This window comes from Oncorhynchus gorbuscha, linkage group LG09 (assembly GCF_021184085.1).
Source record: "Oncorhynchus gorbuscha isolate QuinsamMale2020 ecotype Even-year linkage group LG09, OgorEven_v1.0, whole genome shotgun sequence".
Classification (NCBI taxonomy): domain Eukaryota; kingdom Metazoa; phylum Chordata; class Actinopteri; order Salmoniformes; family Salmonidae; genus Oncorhynchus; species Oncorhynchus gorbuscha.
The window spans coordinates 44871203-44889984 of NC_060181.1; the positions used below are offsets into that span (position 1 = coordinate 44871203).

The 18782-nt window shown below is 45.4% G+C and overlaps 2 protein-coding genes across 5 annotated transcripts; both read left to right on the forward strand.

Annotated features, from left to right (window-relative positions):
- The first annotated feature begins 5591 nt into the window (after positions 1 to 5591).
- On the forward strand, positions 5592 to 8237 carry LOC124043689. 4 transcript variants are annotated; one of them, XM_046362529.1, is made up of 9 exons: positions 5592 to 5933; positions 6808 to 6878; positions 6966 to 7142; positions 7233 to 7294; positions 7377 to 7466; positions 7554 to 7595; positions 7664 to 7837; positions 7917 to 7952; positions 8050 to 8237. In XM_046362529.1, exons 1-8 carry the CDS (start codon positions 5776 to 5778, stop codon positions 7950 to 7952), a joined length of 810 nt encoding a protein of 269 aa, XP_046218485.1. In that variant the 5' UTR covers positions 5592 to 5775; the 3' UTR covers positions 8050 to 8237. The 4 variants fall into 4 exon arrangements, 2 of the variants coding, with proteins under 2 accessions (XP_046218485.1, XP_046218484.1); XR_006840364.1 differs by having other exon boundaries at positions 7664 to 7952; XR_006840365.1 differs by lacking the exon at positions 7554 to 7595 and having other exon boundaries at positions 7664 to 7952.
- A 225-nt stretch (positions 8238 to 8462) lies between these two features.
- Positions 8463 to 10420, forward strand: LOC124043690 (putative nuclease HARBI1). The gene is made up of 3 exons (XM_046362530.1): positions 8463 to 8604; positions 9441 to 9552; positions 9647 to 10420. Exons 1-3 carry the CDS (start codon positions 8536 to 8538, stop codon positions 10015 to 10017), a joined length of 552 nt encoding a protein of 183 aa, XP_046218486.1. The 5' UTR covers positions 8463 to 8535; the 3' UTR covers positions 10018 to 10420.
- The last annotated feature ends 8362 nt before the right edge of the window (positions 10421 to 18782 follow it).

Sequence of the window (18782 nt, forward strand, 5' to 3'; positions counted from 1 at the left end):
GTTTGTATTAAACATTATCGACACTTACCACGCTGCGTTTTGGTCCTCCGATCCTTCTCGCTACTCTTCCTCAGAAGAGGAGGACGAGATCCGTTACACCTACACCCGATCCTCACTCTGCTGAGTCAACTCTACATCCAATCTCTCCCCAGACCCTTTCCCTTTATACTCGGAACAACACATTTAAATATGGCAATAAAACTTATTGAAAACTGACAGATTTAAAGCACTCTGAATTTCCAGCCCACCTGATACTGACAAAGTAATAGCATTTTTAACAACATTGACAGCAGCATTAATGAGGCAAGGGTAAACAAAGGCCTACAGAGAGTTGGTGTGGGCAATACAATACAGTCGCTGACTATAGGCAAATTGGCCATGGTCAGGGTTTTACAGTGACAGACCACAAAAATCTAACCGGTCAAATCAGTGCTCAATCAACAATCAACAATTCTATTAATGATGTAGAGATCATTTGAGGTAAAAACCAGCATACATGTGGGTACTTGATGACCAGGATGTGGAGCCTGTGGTTTAATGTAATAATCCAGGGATATTCAACCACATAGGGGGACATTAAGCCTAACCCATGGCACATTGCATTATGAATCACTCAATAGTTCACAGTGCAGGTAGAACACATAGTCACACAATTGTCACAGTTTACATTACAGTAGATAAGACGAGGAAAATTGGGTGAAGGGAGGATATTTCTCCTCTATATAAAAAATAAGGCAAAGAGCAATGACTTAAATGTTTACTGTGAGTGTAGACATGAAGTAGTCTTTGTCGTATACAGCAGTTGTGGGGGTGGGGGTGGAAACATCATGCTTTGGGGCTGTTTTTCTGCAAAGGGACCAGGACAACTGATCTGTGTAAAGGAAAGAATGAATGGGGCCGTGTATGTCCAGTTGGTGCAGCACATCCACCAGAGGGTAAGGGTTTTTCTTATCAAACAGTACAAGCTTGATCCCTTTGCAGCTTGATCAATTTCATGACAAATTATGATGAATGATCTTGTATTCTCTACACAGCTTTGAATTGAGAGTAGAATGTAGTCTGAATTTCTAACTGGCCGGGCTCTGACTAATTTGATAATTCATTTCTGCCCCGTTTGTACAGTCAAGGCATGGGTTGAGTTTCTCCCAAGCTCACATGCAAAACAGTAGCCTGGGCATTTTGAATTAATTGCATATGACAGGTGAGGGAATGATAGTACAGAGTGAGCAATTGCTCCTGGACCCAGGTCTCTGAACTTGTCTGCCTTCTGTTTATCCAGGAGAAAATAAGACTGAAAAGAAACTGGCAATGATATGGAGTAAAATAATATGAAAGAGGGAGGGGCAAAAGAGTGAATGGATAATAGATGAAGAGACACGTTTAGAGTTTTTGTAGGCCGGCATTTCGTTGGACATGTTCGTTAAGGATGATATCAGGCAGATACAGAGACATGGGGTTGTCGGGGTACACCGGAGTAGGGTAGGGGGTGGAGTCAGTGAGGGCATGCAAGGGGTGTAGCAGGGTCATGTGCTCGGCCTCATTGAAAGGCAGCCGCTGAGTGAGGTAGAGGTGCACCCCCTCTGGAATGCTGGGTAACACACAGCTGCTCTGGTCCAGCGTGTAGCCATTCTCCTTAGTCTGGGCTACGATGATGTGAACACAGCCCTGGCTTGTCCCGAGACAGAAGGATTTAAAAAAGGTAGAACGGTGAAAAATTATTAATCAAATAAAACTTTATTTGTCATATATGCCGAATACAACATGTTTAGACCTTAACCAACAGTGCAGTTCAAGAAAGACAATCACGAGGCTATATACAAGGGGTACCGGTACTGAGTCAATGTGCAGGGGTACAGGTTAGTAGAGGCAATTTATTCATGTAGGTAGAGGTGAAGTGACTATGCATAGATAATAAACAGCGAGTAGCAGCAGTGTACAAGACCAATGGAGGTGGGGGGGTGGCCATTTGATTAATTGTTCAGCAGTCTTACGACTTGGGGGTAGAAGCTGTTGAGGAGCCTTTTGGTCCTAGATTCCGGTACTGCTTACCATGCGGCAGCAGAGGAAATAGTCTATGACTTGAGTGACTGGAGTATCTTACAATTTTGGGGATTTCCTCTGACATCGCCTCGTATATAGCTCCTGGATGGAAGGAAGCTTGACCCAGCACCTTATGGTCAGATGCTGAGCAGTTCTCATACCAGGTGGTAATGCAACCGCCGGTCAGGATGCTCTCGATGGTGCAGCTGTTGAACTTTCTGGGAGGATCTGGAGACCCATGCCAAATATTTTCAGTCTCCTGAGGGGGAAATGGTGTTGTTGTGCCCTCTTGATGACTGTCTTGGTATGTTGGGATCATGATAGTTCCTTGGTGATGTGGACACCAAGGAACTTGAAACTCCCGACCTGCTCCACTACAGCCCACGTAACTGTTAATGTGGGCCTGTTCGGCCTGCCTTTTCTTGTAGTCTACGATCAGCTCCTTTGTCTTGCTCACATTGTTGGAGAGTTTGTTCTCTGACCTCCTCCCTATAGGCTGTCTCATTGTTGTCGGTGATCAGGCCCACTGTTGTGTCATCAGCAAACTTAATGTTGGAGTTGTGTTTGGCCACGCAGCCGTGGGTAAACAGGGAGTACAGGAGGGGACTAAGTACACACCCCTGAGGGGCCCCAGTGTTTAGGATCAGCATGGCAGGGCGTGTTGTTGCCTACCCTTACCACCTGGGGATGGCCTGTAAGGAAGTCCAGGATCCAGTTGCAGAGGGAGGTGTTTAGTCCCAGGGTGCATAGCTTAGTAAGGAGCTTTGTGGGCTCTATGGTATTGAACGCTGAGCTGTAGTCAACGAACAGCATTCTCACATACAGTGAGGCAAAAAAGTACTTAGTCAGCCACCAATTGTGCAAGTTCTCCCACTTAAAAATATGAGAGGGGCCTGTAATTTTCATCATAGGTACACTTCAATTATGAAAGACAAAATGAGAAAAAAAATCCAGAAAATCACATTGTAGGATTTTTTATGAATTTATTTGCAAATTATGGTGGAAAATAAGTATTTGGTCACCTACAAACAAGCAAGATTTCTGGCTCTCACAGACCTGTAACTTCTTCTTTAAGAGGCTCCTCTGTCCTCCACTAGTTACCTGTATTCATGGCACCTATTTGAACTTGTTATCAGTATAAAAGACACCTATCCACAACCTCAAACAGTCACACTCCAAACTCCACTATGGCCAAGACCAAAGAGCTGTCAAAGGACACCAGAAACAAAATTGTAGACCTGCACCAGGCTGGGAAGACTGAATCTGCAATAGGTAAGCAGATTGGTTTGAAGAAATCAACTGTGGGAGCAATTATTAGGAAATGGAAGACATACAAGATCACTGATAATCTCCCTCGATCTGGGGCTCCACGCAAGATCTCACCCCGTGGGGTCAAAATGATCACAAGAACTGTGAGCAAAAATCCCAGAACCACACAGGGGGACCTAGTGAATGACCTGCAGAGAGCTGGGACCAAAGTAACAAAGCCTACCATCAGTAACACACTACGCCGCCAGTGACTCAAATCCTGCAGTGCCAGACGTGTCCCCCTGCTTAAGCCAGTACATGTTCAGGCCCGTCTGAAGTTTGCTAGAGAGCATTTGGATGATCCAGAAGAAGATTGGGAGAATGTCATATGGTCAGATGAATCCAAAATATAACTTTTTGGTAAAAACTCAACTCGTCGTGTTTGGAGGACAAAGAATGCTGAGTTGCATCCAAAGAACACCATGAAGCATGGGGGTGGAAACATCATGCTTTGGGGCTGTTTTTCTGCAAAGGGACCAGGACAACTGATCTGTGTAAAGGAAAGAATGAATGGGGCCATGTATCGTGAGATTTTGAGTGAAAACCTGCTTCCATCAGCAAGGGCATTGAAGATGAAACGTGGCTGGATCTTTCAGCATGACAATGATCCCAAACACACCGCCCGGGCAACGAAGGAGTGGCTTCGTATGAAGCATTTCAAGGTCCTGGAGAAAATGTGATTTTCTGGATTTCTTTCCCGAATTTTGTCTGTCATAGTTGAAGTGTACCTATGATGAAAATTGCAGGCCTCTCTCATCTTTTTAAGTGGGAGAACTTGCACAATTGGTGGCTGACTAAATACTTTTTTGCCCCACTGTAGATGTTCTTTTTTCCAGGTGGGAAAGGGCAGTGTGGAGTGCGATTGAGATTGCGTCATCTGTGGATCTGTTGGGGCGGTATGCGAATTGGAGTGGGTCTAGGGTATCCGGGAGGATGCTGTTGATGTGAGCCATGACCAGTCTTTCAAAGCACTTCATGGCTACCACACAGTCGTCCAGAATAGCAGGTGCTCTCATGCTTCAGAGTTGCTTACCTCGAAGCGAGCATATAATACATTTAGCTCGTCTGGTCACTGGGCAGCTCGCATCTGGGTTTCCCTTTGTAGTCCGTAATAGTTTTCAAGCCCTGCCACATCCGACGAGGGTCAGAGCCGGTATAGTAGGATTCAATCTTCATCCTGTATTTGCTTGTTTGGTGATTCATCTGAGGGCATAGCGGGATTAAAAGCATAAGAAAGTGTCCTTTTACACTAAGGTTACATATTATGAATTGTGTGGAATAGCAAGCCAAATTAGCATAAAGAGGTCCTATGCAAGGCAATGTACTTTTCTTTTTCTTTTTTTCACATTATGTATGGTATCAGCTCTAAAGAGAATGAACAGGTGTACTAGTGATGAGTATACTCACCTGAGAGCAATGGAGTGTTTGCTAGTTCCTGATACACTGTTCCTCACCAGGAAACTGGTCTCTTTGTAGGACTGGAGTTGAGACTCTGCCTCCTGACGTGTTACACAGCCATGGTACCAGTTAGAGCAACCGAGGGACAGAGGCAAGGGGTCTGAAATTAGAGGACTGGAGGAGAGTCTCATGAGTACATGAAGCTAACAAAGTACAAAGACCTTACAAAAAGTAGATGAAGTGGTTCACTAATATCAACAGAATATCTGAAAAACAATTGGTAAATTTGCAAGGAATAGGGGAGAGTGGGGTAAGTTGAGCCAAAGGTTTGGTTGAGCTCAATGACTGTATATATGAATGGACAAAGCCATCAATCAAGTGACATCATTCATTCCAATGTGAAGACTGAAATACAGCAAATTAATTTGGTTAAGATGGCATCTCATGGAGACATAACATGAGCAGTTTAAGCTACTCCAAGGAGTAATGTTACAGTCTAGCTCAGTGCTGCCCCTTCTCATTGAGTAACTCAAGTTAAAGGCAGACCGGGGTACTGCAGGCTGCCATGAGCAACTAAATTATCCTAATTAAAACTTCTCCTGTGTGCATTTTTTAAATAGGAGGTTCAATGACATACATCTGGTTTATTAGAAGCAATTATTGGTACCATGATTGTCTTCAACATTCTTTTTAGAAGATTGACCACGAAAATTGCAATTTTTCCATTCACTATGTTTGGGGAATCTTGTTTTCTAGCAGCAATGCCTGCAGTACCTCGGCATTGCTTAACTTGTTGTGCCACCAGGGGCCTGTTGCACAAAAGTAGAATTAAGACATCTGGGATAAATGACTCAGCTGAGCTCAATGAAGCCAAAACATGTGCGTCCAGGCTTAATTGGTTGCACAAAGACCAAGCCAGGATGAGCAGACACGGATTCATTAAGCCAGGTGAAACCAATCCTGGATAGGTGCGCGCTCACGGCTCACTCAAATAGACCCCGCCACAGATCACAGATTAACTGATTTACCATGGCAACTAGAGCCGCGTACTTTTCCCCGTCGGAAGCACAAATCCTCATGGAGGCATACGAGGAGGTAAAAGATATAATTAAGAAGAAAGGCAACACCGCCACAGTGATAAAGCAAAGAGAAAAAGCGTGGCAAAGTATTGCAGACCGCCTGAATGCGTAAGTAGTGCACAATTACACACTCACCGCTCCGCTGAAACATCACAATTACAATTCAAATATTTAATTCACATCTCCAAAAACGCAGTTGTACTGTAATTATGAAACGGTTAAATTTTTAATTGAAATGCACTGCAGATATGAGTGAAATTGTGTAAAGTAAGTCCATCACACTGTATAAAGCTATGATAAATTATTATTAAAGCCTTACATTATTATTTAACGTTACTACGCTCAGTACGGTTTAATCTTAGCCGTTGTACTCTGCTTCTTATGTTGTCCACCGTTTTTTTTGTGTTTCTCCTGCTTTCATTAATGTAAAGCTGCTTTGACAGAATTAAACAATTGTGAAAAGTGCTATATAAATCAAATTTAATTGAATAAATAGATGAGCTATAATAATAATCACTTTAATTTATATAGCGCCTTTCAAAGGACCCAAGGTCGGTTGCTCACTGCACTGCAAAAATGTCTTTCTTACTTAGTATTTTTGTCTTGTTTTCAGTAAAAAAAAAATATCTAAAAAACATCTTGAATATTTTCTTGAGCAAAATTACCTAGGAAAATAAGCAAAAAAATCTGCCAGTGAAACGAGAACTTTTCTAAAATTAAGTGTTTATGGAAAAAGTAAACTTATTTCAAGAGAATTTTTATTATATTGACAGATTTTTTATTTGCTTGTTTTAAGCACACATTTACTTAAAGTTTATATTTTTTGTCTAAACTATACTTATTTTGCTAGGTCATTTAGCAAATCAAGAAAATACATCTTTATTTAAGTTTTTTTTTGTTGATATTTTTACTGAAAACAAGACAAAAATACCAAGTAATTTTTTGCAGTGTGACTCCATTAAATGTGTGTGTGTGTGTGTAGATTAAACATGAACGGGCCAAAACGGACATGGCAGCAGGTCAAAATCAAATACAAGAACATTCTGCAGAATGGTATGGTCCCTGACTAATATTTAACAAAGCACAAGCATATATTGTACCCAGAAGGTGCCTGCTCACACATTGTCTGTACTGTTTTAGCAGTGAAAAAGAATACCCACAGACAAGGCACGGGTGGTGGGTCACCAAAGGCTGACCTTACCCCAGCAGAGGACATGGCCTTGGAGCTAAATAAAGGCAGGCCCGTCTTAGAGGGGATCCCTGGGGGGAAAGAGACGAGCATAGGTTCCTCCCAAGATGCCACCCGCTTCATTCAAGGTATGTCCTTCCATCTCTACATGGGATACAACCACATTCATATTGAATCAATTTGGACTGTCTGACTTTGGTTTACCTATTGCCTTGCAGTGTCTGGCAGCACTGTGTTCCTGTTAGAGCCACCAGCACAAGCACCAGACGATGCTGATCCAGTGAGTACTCCATCAAAGGCATACTGTAGGCCTGGCATGTCTTGTCTACTAGCTTCAATATGAATCCGATTAAATGTGATAGGGTGAAGGCCCCAGTGCAGCAGCAACAGCACATGATGGAGACGATGATGATGAGGAGGAGACCATCTCTCTGGATTCCAGAAGGCATGAGGTATCATGGTAAGACTGTGAAAGTACTATTTACTCTACAATGGTGAGGAGTCCTCATCAAAATCAAAAAATCGAATTTCTTTTACAGGACCCAGATGCTATACAGTGGGAAAACCAGCCTGGCAACATAGTGCGTATTAATAAAAGGACACCACATCCTGCCAAATTCCAGCTGCGCTAATTGTATTGTGTTCACAGAGCTCACAAGCTATCAGAAAGTTGTATGGCAACCACCTCCGGCGCCAAATAGAACTGGCAGACATAGACATTCAGTACAAGAAGAAAAAGATGGAAAATCTTGCACTGGAGTCCGAAATAAAAAAGAGGACAATTAGGAAACTGGACCTTGAAATAAAAAAACTTGAGAGGGAGGTGAGATATGCCTTCAATGTACACTGTATGCTAACTGTAACACAAATGTATTAATCATTATTTGTATTTCCTCCCCCAGCTCCAAGAAGATGACACAGCTCAAAATAAAAATTAGGTATATTCTCGTAAAGTCAAGTGAGCCATGACATATGAGCTCTTATTGTGAGCACACAGGACGGTGGCATCTTTCTACGTTTTTTTTATTTTCCCAGCAATCAGTACAACCAAGTCATCGTTATAAGGCATCGCCCTCTTTTGCCCACCCCCCCAGCACCAGGTGTGGCCACTAGCCTATATGAAGGCCCAAAATTGTGTGTTCCTTTCTGCTCTGACAATGGCATGCCCATTCGTGCGAGATGTGGTGGATGAAGAAGCACTTGTGCTGAGGAGAGCCTTCAGGCGAGAAGGGGTCTTCAGGGACCGGTTGGACCCACTGGCCTTCCCTGACGACCATCTATATGAAAGATACAGGTTTTCTGCAGATGGCATCAGGTATCTATGCAGACTACTGAGTCCCAGGATTAAGCACCGCACTGCACGGAGCCATGCACTGAGTGTGGAGCAAATGGTTTGTGTGGCCTTGCGCTTTTTTGCTAGTGGAGCCTTCCTGTACTCAGTGGGGGATGCAGAACAGCTGAACAAGGCCACAATTTGCCGCACAATAAGGAGTGTGTGTCTGGCTATCAAAGCATTAGCAGATGTCTTCATCTCCTTCCCTGGCCACAGAAGACTCTGTGACATCAAAGAGGAGTTCTATAGGATTGCAGGTAAGAGGATCTACAAATTACAGGACAACTGTTAACACATAGTAGGATACTTATTACTTTGTGTGACAGGTTTCCCCAATGTCATTGGTGCAGTGGACTGCACACACATAAGGATAAAAGCCCCCTCAGGTGCCCATGATGTCATGTTTTGTCATATATTGTCATGTCTTGTCCTTGTGCTTTCTCTTCTATTTGTTCCCCCTGCTGGTCTTATTAGGTTTCTTTCCCTCTCTCTCTATCCCTCTCTCTCTATCCCTCTCTCTCTCTATCGTTCCGTTCCTGCTCCCAGCTGTTCCTCATTCGTCCTAACTACCTCGTTTACTCTTTCACACCTGTCCCCTATTTTGCCCTCTGATTAGAGTCCCTATTTCTCCCTCTGTTTCTGCGTCTGTCCTTGTCGGATCCTTGTTTGATGTTTGCTGTGCTGTGTTCTTGTTCCGTCGTGTTTTTGCCTTCTTCAGATGCTGCGTGTGAGCAGGTGTCTATATCAGCTACGGCCTGCGCCTTCCCGAAGCGACCTGCAGTCTGTGGTCGCATCTTCTGTTGTTCCCCTCTACTGACTAGAGGGTTTCAGTTTTCCTGTTTGGACTTTACCTGTGATAGTATCCAGGATTATCGTTTTTGTTAAAGACTGGAATAAACTCTGTTTCTGTTAAGTCGCTTTTGGGTCCTCATTCACCTGCATAACACATGAGGCCGATTTTGTGAATAGGAAATCCTTTCACAGCATTAATGTTCAGGTGAACATAACTTTTTGATATTGTCCATTGACGAACACTCTGCATTGCCAGTGATGTGCATTGATTGGTGTAATATTCCTCATCTTATGATTTCAGATGGTCTGCAATGCTGACTGTGTGATCAGCAATGTTGTGGCAAAATGGCCTGGCTCAGTCCATGACTCCAGAATCTTTCGGGCCTCTGAAATCTATCAGTGCCTATCACAAGGTAAGCCACACAACCCCTATTTATAACCATCATGGCTGTGTCAAGAATATCACTGTGTTTATGAGGTAGTAATGATGAGATTTTGTGTTGACAGGTGAATTCTCTGGTGTGTTGCTGGGAGACAGGGGGTATGGCTGCCAGCCTTTTCTCCTGACACCTTTCACAGACCCCCAGGAAGCACAGCAGGCCTACAACCATGCCCATGCCAGGACCAGGGCCAGAGTTGAAATGACCTTTGGCCTCCTGAAGGCACGCTTTCACTGCCTTCACAAATTAAGGGTCAGCCCTGTTAGGGCATGTGATATTACTGTGGCTTGTGCTGTCCTCCACAATGTGGCCTGCCTGAGGAAGGAGAGGGCCCCCAGAGTGCCACCAGCCATGGACTGGGACAATCCGGCAATCTTCCCTGATGACGACAGTGGTCGGCTGCTGAGGGACCAATATGTGTTGAATTATTTTAGTTAGTATGTGTGCTTTCAATTTTGGTTAAATATGTCCTGCGGTGGCAGAGGAATTTGGTTTTTTTTGGGTTCGTTTTTTTAACGAATTTGGCCTCTTATGATGTTTGTGCGGTATACTGTGTGTAATACAAGGCTGCAGGGAGGCTACTGCATCCATTCATTTGTCTGTTCAGTTGATGTGTATGGATTTGTCCTGCATTTATTTTAGTGTGCAGACATGCAGGGTGTGTTATATACAGACCTTTGAATGTGTATGTATCATTTTGTATAATATGCTTGGATTCTGTGCTTTCCATCTTGTAGAGTCACTGTGACTTCAGTTTCGAAAGGAGCTGATGGTTTACCTGCTTTGTTTTGTCCTTATTCAATAAAGGAACATAATGTTACACATTGTGTTTTTATATTCATATGGAATGTGTATTTGTTTATATGACAGAGTACTAGGGCCACACTGAAGAAAAGGATAAAGTCATAAATTTATGGTTCTTTCTGCAGAAAAGCTACATATTGTTTTTACAGTTTTGATACTTATGACAATGTGATACTTAATATTCTGGCACATCAGCATGTCTTTGTTTATGAAACCATACTGAAGTACAATTTCACGAAATGCCCCACATCTGTCATTTTAACAACTGTCCTCCTTTAAAACAACTGGTTACAATATTATGACTTGTCTTTTTTTTCCCTCTGTGGCCCTAATATTCTATCATTTTATATATAGTCTATGGGAAACTGTAAATTATCTAATGATAGCAACATCTAAAAATCATTTTTTATCCAAAATCATTGAAATTAATGATCACAAACGTTTAAATAATGACAGTGGGTCTAGTTATATGTGATAACAATGTATAGTGAGCAGTGAAATAACTATTGGTTTCCATTTGTGGTGACTGCTGACTGACATTAGGGATGAGATTAAATAGATCCTGGAATTTAGCCTGGTCTGGAGCAGGCTAGCTCCACAGAATAAATCTCCATGGTAATTTATACCATAACATATCCTCCTGCCCCCTATCCATCTTTAGTGCAACCGGATTACGGATCAATTGAGCCAGGATCACCAAGATATCCTGGCTTAATCCCTTATCCTAGTTTTGTGCAACAGGCCCCTGGAGTGTTTCCGGTGTCCTGGAACGCACCCTGTCTGGTTGCCGGGCGAATTAGCTTGTTGGGAGATCGATGTTCACCCGCATCTGTATCCCATCAGTAATCTGCACACCTGTCCTGATCATCACCTCTCCCCTTCAAAAGCTCTGACCTGACATCCATTCCCTGCCGGATCGTTAGCCATGAACAGTATGTTGTGCCCACGAACCAGCCCCCAGTTTATAGAGTTTGTATTGTTTTGTACGTCTTGCTTGCCTTTAACTTACCGCCGTTTGTTTTGTCTACAGCCATTCACCCGGAACCGTACCCCATCCCTGTCTGCTCGTCGCCAGTGTGTTGTTGTCCATTGGATCTGCCTATCCACTCCCATCAACCCACCTCCGCTGCCCGCTTCTCCACCCGGAACTATCTACCTCCACGTTCTCATTGATTAATAAATACTCACCATCTTTATACTCACCTTGTCCTGGTCTGCTTCTGGGTCCAATTCTGGTAAACCCTGACACTATCATTAAAGTGCATCATTGTAGTTGTGTGTGCTAATATAGTCAAAATGCCTTGGGGTAAGTTTAGCCAATGGCCACCATACCCCATACAAATTATGATTACATTCTGTAATATTTATAATGTTTGTAATGCATAATATGCATAGCATTTTTGCAATGTGTCATGCGTAGGAACTGAAAACTGTTATCTCCCATTGAGGTTCATGAGAGGGGTCAAGGAAGTGAGAGAAGGGATGAAGTCCATTTGAGCAGTAATAAGGGATGACATTTCTTTTACTGAATTGACACTGAAGAGATACATTGACAAAGAAGAAAATTGGCATGTACCTGTGAGAAAGAAAAGCTATGATAGAGTAGCAGAGGCACAGAAGGTCTTATCTGATGACATGGAGTCTGAGCTTGCTAAAGATCTCAAGAATCTCGCAGACCAGTTTCCTTAGTAGCCTCAAATGCAGAGAATTTGCCTACTTGCCATCTACAAGTTCCCCCTCTGACTCAGTCCTTGTCATTAAGAGTCTTGTAGGATATTAAATTACTTGAGAGGGATCTAATTATGGTCCCCTTGTATGATAAACCAGTGTTTGGAACTATTGTCCAAGTTACAGGTGACAACCTTCGTCTTCACTGTTTATTTAGTTTTGTTGAATCATTCAGTGCCAGATATTGTTACCGCTTTCGTCTTGCTGAGAAAGAGGATTTTCAGACTGAATGTGATGAAGATTCACCTAAGATAGTTATGTGAACTCGAGCACCTCATGCAGAACACTGCCAAAAAAAGGGGACAAATGTGTGATGGGTGTGTTCAGGATACCACGGTTTACTGCCCCTTCTGGAGGATTTGGGTACCCATATAAAACAGGATAAAAAAAAATCAAAAGTTGCTAATATAAGGCATATAAAAAATATTATCGAATAGAAAACACTCCAACGCTTCTAAAACGGTTTAAATTTTGTCTCTATGTAAAGCAGAAGTGTCAGGGCATGCATTCTCCCAAAATCTCTCTTGTCATGGAAAAAGTTGCCCCGACTTTGACGTCATCTTAAACGCACTTCCCAAAAGGCTACAGCTCTGAGAACAGTTTCTACGTGTTCAGCGCGAAGCCTGCCTTCTATGGGGCTTGTCAGTGTGTGAATCGCGCGCTCACGAGACGTTGAGCGTGCCGAAAGGTCTTGGTCACGCCAAAGAAAAGTGCCCTGTATGCGCGCTCTGCTCCCGCTCTCTCTTTTCTTCAGGATCAATGACAAGACGTGTGTGTTTAGCTTCGTCCTCAAAATTGCTGTACACCTTTTTAAACGTTCTTACATTCCAAACTCCTTGCAGTACTTCAATACATGTGAAACATTCTCTGTTGATATTATGTGTGATATCTTGGAGGGAGTGGCACAATATGAAATGAAATTGCTAATACTGCACTTGATAGACAAGTACACAACATCAAATGAAATAGACAGGAGAATAAAGAACTTTAACTATGGTTACATAGAGCAAAACAACAAACATCCTGCAGTGAAGTTAGATAGTACACATTGTATTTTCTTCAATCATATCATAGGATATTACAATTTTTGTTGAAACACTTAATCGCAGAACACCACAGGTTATTCAACCAATTGTTTCCAAAAAAGAGGCTGCTGCCAAAGTATCATTTTATAGGTGCATTACCCCACATGTATGCTTAAAATTGGACCCGTTTTGCATATTTGGTGCATGCGCTATGAAGCAAAGCATCATTTCTTTAAAAAACTATTAAAAAGCTTCAATAATGTAACTAAAACATTGGCAAAAAAACACCAAAGTCAAAAAGCATACAGTTGGCAGACATTTGACACCAACAGAGTCATGGTCAGTCCAGGTAAAATGTTATCTTTAAATGTGGTGGACTGGGGCTGTAAGATGGCTGAGACTCTTCAGGTACCAATTGACACCACGGTTTTAAATGTTAAATGGGCCAAACACCATGGAAATATGTATCGTTCAGGTTTAGTTGTTTGTCTTAAAAGTCCATTGTGAGATGACAGTTTTTCAGAAGATCCACCATGTTGTTGTTAAAGATGAGAGTTTACTGTTGTTTACTTTTGCCCTACAAACAACATGTCTTGATGAGCACTTTAATGCATATAGAGTTGGGTGTTGATGTTAAATAACTTTTCTGTCACAAAGCATTTGATATACAGATGTCTTACAGTTGTGATGATTCTAGTTTGTTACTGTTTCCTCTGACTCTAAAAACTGCACAGTAAGCTCTTTAAAACCAAGACATATTGTATTGCAATATTGGCTTTTTGGAGAAGGCGTAGAGTTTTTTAAAGGGTAAAAAGATTCCAAAATGTCATTTTAGAGGCCTCAATTTTATTTTATCGTCAGTGTTTTTGATATGTGTGTCACGACTTCCGCCGAAGTCGGTTCCTCTCCTTGTTCCTCTCCTTGTGCCCCTGGTATAGGGGTCGAGGAGCGCGTCCGGGAGCACGAGGCGATGCTCCACCATCTCGCCGTTGCCATGGACCGCATTGTCCAAACCATGGACCGCTGGGAGAGACAGGGAGTTCTTCCAGCGCCTCCACCAGCACCACCAGGGTCTCCACTATTCGCCCCCCTTCACCCGGTCCTATTGGGGTTCGTCTCGCCCTTCCCCGGGAGTACGACGGGACGGCTGCACGCTGCCAGGGTTTCCTGTTGCAGCTGGATCTCTATCTGGCAACCGTCCACCCGGCTCCTTCGGGCCGTTAGAAGCTGTCCGCCCTTGTCTTGTGCCTCTTGGGGAAAGCCCTGGAGTGGACCAACACCGTGTGGGGAGAAGGAGATGCGGCGCTGGACCATTTCGAGGATTTCACCCGCCCGAGGGTAGAGCGGCGGGTGAACGCCTTTTTCCATATGAGGCAGGGGACGAGGACCGCCCAGGAGTTCGCAATGGACTTTAGGACCATGGCCACCTGTGCGGGATGGAACGACAGGGCCCTGATCGACCACTATCGCTGCAGTTTGCGCGAGGACGTTGAGAGTTGGCCTGCAGGGACACCTGCCTCACCTTCGACCAGCTGGTGGACCTGTCCATTCGGCTGGATAACCTGCTGGCTACCCACAGACGTCCAGAGCGCGGTCTGTCGGTTCCATCCCCCAGCACCACCACTCCGATGTCCATGGAGTTGGAAGGTGCTGCGCTCAGGGAGACCGTAGGAGTTTCCATCTCGTGCACCATCTGTGGCCGCAGAGGTCACACTGCCGGTCGGTGCCGGGTTGGTCCCTCTTGGGATCGAGGCAGCAGGCAGGGCACTCTGGCATCACCCCAGGTGAGAAGGCACCGTTCTCACCCAGAGCCTTCTGTTGCACACATGCTTTTGTTTGTTACTTTTCCTGAGTTTTCCTCGCATTCCAGCATAAGGTGCTCGTAGATACAGGCGCAGCTGGGAATTTTATAGACAGATCATTTGCCTGTAGTTTAGGGATCCCCATCGTTCCAGTGGCTATGCCCTTTCCAGTTCACGCCTTAGAGAGTCGACCATTAGGATCAGGGTTGATTAGGGAGGCCACCGCTCCTCTGGGTATAGGGATGCAGGGGGGTCACAAGGAGAGAATCAGTCTCTTCCTCATTGACTCTCCTGCGTTTACACGTGTTGCTAGGCCTGCCCTGGTTAGCTTGTCATGACCCCACTGTTCCATGGCAACGGAGGGCCCTCACGGGGTGGTCGCGAGAGTTCTTGGGGAGGTGTTTAGGGGTTTCCGTGGGTGCTACTACGGTGGAAAGTCCAGACCAGGTCTCCACCGTGCACATTCCCCCCGAATATGCCGATTTGGCTCTCACCTTCTCCAAAAAGAAGTGGACTCAATTTCCACCCCATCGACCGTGGGATTGTGTGATAAATCTTCTGATAGACACCGCACTTCCCAGGAGTCACATGTATCCCCTGTCACAGGCGGAGACGGCGGCTATGGAAGCATATGTCTCCGAATCCCTGCATCAGGGGTACATTCGGTCCTCCACTTCACCCGCCTCCTCGAGTTTATTTTTTGTGAAGAAGAAGGAGGGAGGTCTGCGCCCGTGTATTGACTATCGAGGCCTTAATCAGATCACTGTGAGGTACAGTTACCCGCTACCTCTGATCGCCACAACGATTGAGTCAATGCACAGGGCGCGCTTCTTCACCAAACTAGATCTCAGGAGCGCGTACAACCTGGTGCGTATCCAGGAGGGAGACGAGTGGAAGACGGCCTTCAATACTACCTCAGGGCATTATGAGTTCCTCGTCATGCAGTACCGGTTGATGAATGCTCCATCAGTCTTCCAATCCTTTGTAGACAATATTTTCAGGGACCTGCTTGGGCAGGGTATAGTGGTGTATATTGATGACATTCTGATATACATGCGCCGAGCATGTGTCCCTGGTACACAGGGTGCTTGGTCGACTGTTGGAGCATGACCTGCATGTCAAGGCTGAAAAAGGCCTGTTCTTCCAACAGTCCATCTCCTTCCTAGGGTACCGCATTTCCACCTCAGGGGTGGAGAAGGAGAGTGATCGCATTTCAGTCATGCGTAATTGGCCGCCTCCCACCACGGTAAAGGAGGTGCAGTGGTTTCTGGGGTTTGCCAATTACTTCCGGAGGGTTATCTGGGGTTTTGGTCAGGTGGCGGCTCCCATTACCTCACTGCTGAAGGGGGGACCGATACGTTTGCAGTGGTCGGCTGAGACGGACAGGGCTTTTGGTCACCTGAGGGCTCTGTTTAACTCGGCTCCCGTGCTGGACCATCCGGATCCCTCTTTGGCATTTGTAGTGGAGGTGGATGCGTCCGAGGCTGGGATAGGAGCTGTGCTCTCTCAGTGCTTGGGTACGCCACCGAAGATCCACCCCTGTGCTGTCTTCTCGAGGAAGCTTAGACCGGCAGAGCGAAACTATGACGTGGGAGATCGGGAGCTGTTGGCTGTCGTCAAGGCTTTGAAGGTGTGGAGACATTGGCTTGAAGGGGCTAAACACCCTTTTCTCATCTGGACTGACCACTGCAATCTGTAGTACATCCGGGCGACGAGGAGACTGAACCCTCACCAGGCAAGGTGGGCCATGTTTTTCACCCGTTTTGTTTTCACCCTTTCTTACAGACCAGGTTCCCAGAACGTGAATGCAGACACACTGTCCAGGCTTTATGACACAGAGGAGTGGCCCATGGATCCCACCCCATACTCCCGGCCTCCTCCCTGGTGGCACCGGTCGTGTGGGAGCTGGACACGGACATTGAGCACGTGCATTGTCCACTCCCCTCCAGTGACCAGCTGGGCGTCTGCACATTCCGTCTGCTGTTCATAACCGGCTGATGTATTGGGCCCACATGTCACCCTCCTCTGGTCATCCAGGCATCGGTCAGACGGTGCGCTGTCTGAGTGTGAAGTACTAGTGGCCCACTTTGGCTAAGGACGTGAGGGTTTGTGTTTCCTGCTGCTCAGTGCGCCCAGTGTAAGGCTCCTAGGCACCCAGAGGTAAGCTACACCCAACACCCGTTCCACAACGGCCATGGTCACACCTGTCGATCTATTTCCTGACCGATTTCCCCCCATCACAGGGAAACACCACGATCCTGGTTGTTGTGGATTGTTTCTCTAAGTCCTGCCGTCTCCTTTCTCTGCTCGGTCTCCCTACGGCCCTTCAGACTGCGGAGGCCTTGTTTACGCACGTCTTCCAGCACTACGGGGTGCCTGAGGATATAATGTCTGATCGGGATCCCCAGTTCACGTCGAGGGTCTGGAGGGCATTCATGGAACGTTTGGGGGTCTCGATCAGCCTTACCTCGGGTTTCCACCCCGAGAGTAATGGGCAGGTGGAGAGAGTTAACCAAGATGTGTGTAGGTTTCTGAGGTCTTATTGCCAGGACCGGCCGGGAGAGTGGGCGGCGTTCGTGCCCTAGGTAGAAATGGCCCAGAACTCGCTCCGCCACTCCTCCACTAACCCCCCCCCCTTCCAGTGTGTACTGGGGTACCAGCCAGTTCTGGCACCTTGGCATCAGAGCCAGATTGAGGCTCCTGCGGTGGACGACTGATTCAGGCGCGCGGTGGAGACATGGGACGCCGCTCATGTTTACCTTCAGCGGGCCGTGCTGCACCAGAAAGCCAGCGCAGACATTCACCGCAGTGAGGCCCCGGTGTTCGCCCTCTGGACATTGAGGGGGCCCCAGCGTATTCCGTCCGCTCTATACTGGATTCGAGGCGTCGGGAAAGGGCACTTCAGTACCTCATGGAGTGGGAGGGGTATGGTCCGGAGGAGAGATGCTGGGAAGTGAAGGACGTGTTGGACCCTTCAATGCTGCAGGAGTTCCACCGTCTCCGTCCGGATCGCCCTACACCTTGCCCTCCCCTCCGGGTTGTCCCCGAGGCCAGTGTCGGTGCCGCTGGAGCCGCGCATCAAGGGGGGGGTACTATCACGACTTCCGCCGAAGTTGGTTCCTCTCCTTGTTCGGGCGGCGTTCGGCGGTCGACGTCACAGGTCTTCTAGCCATCCCCGATCCGCCTTTGATTTTCCATTTGTTTTGTCTTGTTTTTTCCACACACCTGGTTCACATTTCCCTCATTACTTGTCATGTATTTAACGCTCTGTTCCCCCCATGTCTGTGTGTGAAATTGTTTGTTGTAAGTGGGTGTGCACATTGTGACTGGTGCGCTACGGGTTTTGTACCCATATTTTGTTATTCTGGATGCCGTTGGTTTTGTTAATTAAACTGCTCCGGTTATTACCCAGTTCTGCTCTCTTGCATCTGACTTCCCTGCCACCAGTTACGCACCCCTTACAATGTGAGATGCCAGTTTCCCAAAATACTCCATGTCATTGTTAGATGTATTGAATTGCAATATTGAGCTTTTTTATGTACATGTATTAAAGTGAACAGAGGCCAACATTTCATTTTAGTCTACAATTGTATTTTATTTATCAGTATTTTGATGTATGTATTGCAATTGTCTTACATTTAAGAATAAAGTGCTTTGTTCAATACTGACTTCTGATTTATTGACGTTAAGTTTAGTTGTACAAATGCTACTCTTGACTGATAATATTCAATTCTATATTGAGTGAATTGGCGGTAGAGATGTTTCCATGTTAATCTAAATAGAGTAAATTACAGTTTGTATAGTTAAATATAAACACTGAAGAGAGTAGAAATAACTCTGAAAA

Excerpts from the sequence above, each read along its gene's own strand:
- LOC124043689 (XM_046362528.1), top strand. The coding sequence starts at position 5,776 with ATGGCAACTAGAGCCGCGTACTTTTCCCCGTCGGAAGCACAAATCCTC. Across the intron at positions 6,879-6,965 it reads CAAGAACATTCTGCAGAATG|CAGTGAAAAAGAATACCCAC; the intron begins GTATGGTCCCTG and ends GTACTGTTTTAG. Across the intron at positions 7,467-7,553 it reads TGGATTCCAGAAGGCATGAG|GACCCAGATGCTATACAGTG; the intron begins GTATCATGGTAA and ends TTTCTTTTACAG.
- LOC124043690 (XM_046362530.1), top strand. The coding sequence starts at position 8,536 with ATGTCTTCATCTCCTTCCCTGGCCACAGAAGACTCTGTGACATCAAAG. Across the intron at positions 8,605-9,440 it reads GGAGTTCTATAGGATTGCAG|ATGGTCTGCAATGCTGACTG; the intron begins GTAAGAGGATCT and ends TTATGATTTCAG. Across the intron at positions 9,553-9,646 it reads CTATCAGTGCCTATCACAAG|GTGAATTCTCTGGTGTGTTG; the intron begins GTAAGCCACACA and ends TTGTGTTGACAG.